At 38.2% G+C, this 5,402-nt stretch overlaps 1 protein-coding gene across 1 annotated transcript in view; it reads right to left on the reverse strand.

Moving 5' to 3' along the window:
* Positions 1 to 5,402, reverse strand: part of LOC107683980 (serine/threonine-protein kinase Nek1-like) — a 38,318-nt gene that overhangs the window by 30,426 nt on the left and 2,490 nt on the right. The window contains exons 4-12 of the mRNA XM_016480086.1: positions 5,112 to 5,209; positions 4,624 to 4,707; positions 4,428 to 4,495; positions 4,258 to 4,344; positions 2,621 to 2,675; positions 1,986 to 2,186; positions 1,745 to 1,817; positions 1,359 to 1,513; positions 1,094 to 1,159 (exon numbers count right to left, since the gene is read on the reverse strand). Of these exons, the coding sequence (XP_016335572.1) occupies positions 1,094 to 1,159; positions 1,359 to 1,513; positions 1,745 to 1,817; positions 1,986 to 2,186; positions 2,621 to 2,675; positions 4,258 to 4,344; positions 4,428 to 4,495; positions 4,624 to 4,707; positions 5,112 to 5,209 (887 nt within the window). The remainder of the gene's footprint in view (positions 1 to 1,093; positions 1,160 to 1,358; positions 1,514 to 1,744; positions 1,818 to 1,985; positions 2,187 to 2,620; positions 2,676 to 4,257; positions 4,345 to 4,427; positions 4,496 to 4,623; positions 4,708 to 5,111; positions 5,210 to 5,402) is intronic.

Consider the following 5,402-nt stretch of genomic DNA (forward strand, 5'->3'; position numbering starts at 1 on the left):
CGTTGAATCCGAATTTAAGACATTTTAAGACTTTTTAAGGCCTTATATTAGGAAAACGTTATTTAAGACATCGTAAGACCTTTTAAGGACCCGCGGACACCCTGGGACAACAGGGTTAGAAATGTGAATACAAGGTAGGTTTAGCTTTAGGCATTTTAATTTAAGCATGTTTAGCTTAGTTAACGGAAGGCTACATGCTGCCATCAGAGCAAGTGTAATTACTGCATTCACGCACTCCTCAGATGCTCTCATTTACTGAGTTGTGCTTTTAAGTCGGAATGTGAAAACAACATGGACACTCATTACTACAAAGATTTGTTGGATTTGTATTATTAGACTCCTTCCTGAAACAGAACATGACCATGATGCTTTTAGACATGATGCAAATAGTATTTCCCATTACTTGTTTGCAATAGTGATGACACAGAAACATTTGTTTGTACAACTCCATGTGGCAAAGAGAGGCAAGAGCAGTCAAACGTCCATATATAATCTTGAAAGAATATTTGTTCCCAAAATGGATCAGTCGCTGAACAATAACGGTTTAGCATCTTGCGGCTCAGAGGGTAGAGTAGTTCTAGACACATTTATAGAATGAACACTGGACTGGTGAAAGGGTTAATAAAGAAAGGGGCGGAAAAGGAAAAAAAATGAAGATGCCCACCATATTAATGACAGCAGTTGGAGAGAAGCAGAAGGACACCAACAAAAAAGAGGGGAAAGAAAAAAGTTTCACTGAAGATAAAAAAAAGAGATACAGTCCAGAGTAACTACAAGTACACCTATCACAGTGATAGTGCTGCTGGACCAACCTGTGGATAAGTGTCCTGCTCATAGGCACCATACAGATACGGACTTATTCTTTGCAAAAAGATTACAATATTTCTGATGGCAGCTCAGATCTTTAACCACTAGAGCAGACCAATAAATGGGACATATTAATGATATAAAGGGTAAACCTATTTGAGGCTTACAGGGCAAAATTTTTTGGTGGAGGACAAAGTGTATTTGCACAGGGGTAAGTGGATTAAAAGGAGGATCAGGGTTGGGTGTTAGTAGAAGGGTCTGTAGATAGGGGCACTCTCTAATGTACCTCATGCTTCCTCCTCTCCTCCTCCACTCGACTCACTCTCCTCTGAGCTGCTGCAGGAGGGGGAGCCTGGACAACACATGACACCGAGGGGCGAGGATCAGAGGTCTCTCGCTCTCATTTATAGCACACAGCGGGACAACATCAACAAATGTCTGAATGTTACACAAGTGCCCCTCCTAACATACTGAGTGACAATGTATGGGCAAAACATAGGAGTGGATTAGCCAATGACATACATGGGGTCCTTATTTCTCATGGTTCTCACCTGCTTGAGTTTGACTGGTTTCTTTGCTGCATCCGGGACCTTTCTGATGGCGTCAGATGGTCTTCGGACTGTTAAAGGCACTCCATATTTGGCTGCTGGCTTTGTGATTTTCTGAGCTGGGGAGATGGGGATGGGGCCTGGGGCAGGGCGTTTGGCTGGGGAGTGAAGAGGCACAGAACAACTGGATTTCTGGTATTTGGAGATCAAGAGAACAATTTAACAATATACTCCAGGCACATCTCTACTCGACTACTGCTCATCCATCAGTGGATACCATGATTCGTAAGTAATTTTTCTCCCTAAATTTAGGATAATAGAATAATCCATATATACAATAACATCACCAGAGGGTAACAAATGTATTAGTTATTAATGAATGTGTTTACCTGGTGCTCCCTGGGCCACACTCATTTTAGGCTGATTAAGGTGAAGTGAGTGGCTGAATTCCTGAGCAATAATCTGCAACATATACAAGGAAACATACTAAACAAACAAATTCTCCAACACATGTGGGATTGGGTCTGGAATTAGACCTGAGCGTTATATAACATCTGAGTTATATCTGAGTCACAGAGCACAGACTGATTCATCATCACACTGCCATAAATGTCTGTTTGCATGCATCACCTGAGGGCTGAGAAACTTGTGAATCCTGCGAGCAAGAAAAGGCTTGTCCAAAATGGCTGAGACGGAGGGTCTCTCCCGGGGGTTGCGCCTGAACAGCTGGGCCAGGAGAGAGCGCAAGTCTTGGGAGTAATGCACGGAAACCGGCGGGTACGAACCACGGATGATTTTTAACACCAGGTTCTTCATGTTTCCGGCCTCAAACTGAGTGAAAGACATCATATAATTGGTCCTACTTGAAAATAAAATGATAATACCACCTTCACTCAAGTCATAAATCACGTAAACCTACAATATAATCAAAGAATACAGAAAAAAAGACTTTCAAATTAATCAACAGTTAATTTTCTCTTCAGCAGGAAAGAGTCTCTCCACACAGCTAACCATCTCAATTTTTAAAGCTGCTGCAGTTTCACTTGCCTCTCCACTGTAAAATATTAGTCTCCTCAGAACATTCATGGTGTAAATAATGAAAGACGCGAAGTGAGAGAGGAAGAGGGAGAGAAAATGAGACCTATATACATATACAGGTTAAAAAGATATGAAAGAGATAGTCCTGTTTTATCGTTCACATCAAAAGATAAGCACAAAAACTCCCTTGCACACAAAAGCTACTATTGAGAACATGAGGTACTTACTGCATGCTTAAGCGTGCACATTTCATACAGGACACATCCCAGGGCCCAGATATCACTAGGGTCAGACCCGACAGAACAACGCATAAAGAAAGAGAGAGAAGACAAAAAAACAAAGCAGACAGACAGGGAGAAAGTGGGACATATGGGTAAATTTTGGGGTGGCACATGTGGATTACTCACACATGTGCACATGCAAACATAAATACACAAACAAACAGCATATAATATCTAAAGTGATTTGAATATTAAACAACATGGCTTTGCACAATATCTGAATTTTCTTTTCTTTTTTTGCAAAGGACTACACAAAATCTAATGTTTACAATCCAAACCAATGCACATCGATATGTGGCTCAAAATCCAATTAATGCATCACAGTCTAAATGTTCATATTATATTTCATCATTCAGGATGTGATGGAATTGAAAAAATCAGGATTGAAAATAGGGCTGCACGATAAATCGCATGCAATATTTAACACACATCTTGTCAGAAAGCCGGTTCTGTAATCAGCGGTAAATCTCCATCACGTGCGGGCTTTCACATTGAGCAGCATTAACTACACAGAGCCGTTGTTCACTGACGAGCTGCGCAAAAAATCGCGCGAATATGATCGTGGTTTTGCGCAACTCGTCAGTGAACAACGGCTCTGTGTAGTTAATGCTGCTCAATGTGAAAGCACGCACGTGATGGAGATTTACCGCTGATTACAGAACCGGCTTTCTGACAAGATGCGCATTAAATATCGCATGCGATTTATCGTGCAGCCCTAATTGAAAACCAAATAAGATTTGTGTGCTGTGCAGTGTGAACAAAGTCATTTAATGTCTATATCTCAGTACGCACTCTGATACTAAGAAATTTTAAAATTCATACTCTATCAAAAATCAAACATTTGGGATCAGTAAGATTTTATTTTTTCAAGAAATCAATACTTGTATTCAGTAAGGATGCATTAAATTGATCAAAAATTACAGTAAATAAATACATTTATAATATTACAAAAAAGGTTCCATTATTCATTCCTTTTTAACTTTATATTTGTCAAAGAATTCTGGGGACAAAAATAAACATGGTTTTACAAAAAATATTAAGCAGCATAACTGTTTTCAATACTGATGTTTCTTAAGCACAAAATCAGTATATTCGAATGATTTCTGAAAGATCATGTGACACTGAAGACTGGAGTAATGATGTTGAAAATTCAGCTTTGCCACCACAGAAATAAATTACATTTTAAAATATGTACAAATAGAAAGCAGTAATAAATATTTCACAATATTATTATTTTTACTATATTTTTGATCAGATAAATACAGATTTGGTGAGCTTAAAGGAATTCTTCAAAAAAAAAAAATTATACTAATTAAAAAAAAAATCTTACAGACCCTAAAAGTAATGTAATACAGCTGGGCTTACTCAATACTGGCTAAAAATATTCAGACTGATCAAGTTACAAACAGTCCAGGAACAAATGACTTGGGATCAATATGTAGCTGCTGGGATCAGATAAACACATATAAACTTACATCACCACTCTATAATGATTCAGCAAACTGTACAAGAGCCACTGAGTGCTCTGTAGCTTCTGTACTGCCCATATATATCACCCTGGCTCAGAACAGGAAGTACTTTACCTCTTGTTGTTGTATGGTTTATTTTCACATATCTCTGGTGACAGGTAGTAAGGTGTGCCAATACATGTCCTCGCCAACTCCACGGTGCTGCACACACAACCACATTACATATGAAGGTTATTCTCACCACATTCCTTATGCGGTTTTGAAATCAAATTGCAATTACTTGCCTGTTCAAAACTCTAGCGATTCCAAAGTCACCCAGCTGAATGGTACCATCCTTGGTCAGAAAAATATTCTTGATAGAAAACAAAAGCAAAAATCATGTACAAGGCATATGTAAACCAAGTCGAAGTATATTGTACATTATCCTGTAGTTCCACAGAAATGTTGGTACAAGTGTGTGTGTGAGAGAGACAGCCGTACCTGTGATTTGATGTCCCTGTGTAGGATTTTGCGGTCATGTACGTGTTTCAGAGCCAGGCAGATCTGCACAAACCAGTCAAGAATCTTCCAGAAAACAACACAGTGTTCAGTATTTCAGACGATAACACTGCAAGATTATTCTTGCAAAAAAATTGGGCTTTTGCTAACATTCAACAACTAAGAATAGTTTATTTTGTTATGATAAAAGAAATTCAAAGTTAATACATTTTTTTTATTTAATGGTATATCTAAGTAGCATTTGACTGGTCTAACAATGCCACCCCTGTGAGGCGACCCACTCTATATACTGCAGAATAAAATAGATTAGCAGCTGATGTGACTGGATTCTTCATTCCATATGAGTGCATATGACTTTAAATAGATACTATTTACTTTTGTAGGAGTGAGAAAAAAAAATTTAAAGCTTAGATAATTTGCAGCCTGTTGTCAGGTGCAGAGCTTAACAGACTTTGTATTGTTCCTCTTACCTGTTCCTCAGAGAATAGAGTCCCTCTCTGATTATTGATCTTCTTAAACAGGTCTCCTCCCTCACAGTAGTCCATTACTATGTACAAACAACCACTCTCTGAAGAAAAAGAGAGAAAAATTATTGCACTTCAATGACAAAGTAACAGCAATGTTTCAGATCACAGCCTGGGTGGCTTCTTGAGATTTAAACCATAAAAAAATCATGCATTATTTAATTGATCAAAAGTGACGGTAAACACATTTATAATGTTATAGGAGATTAAAAAAAAAAAAAAAATATATATATATAT

This window comes from Sinocyclocheilus anshuiensis, unplaced genomic scaffold, assembly GCF_001515605.1.
Source record: "Sinocyclocheilus anshuiensis isolate Anshui unplaced genomic scaffold, SAMN03320099.WGS_v1.1 scaffold637, whole genome shotgun sequence".
In the NCBI taxonomy this organism is placed as follows: Eukaryota; Metazoa; Chordata; class Actinopteri; order Cypriniformes; family Cyprinidae; genus Sinocyclocheilus; species Sinocyclocheilus anshuiensis.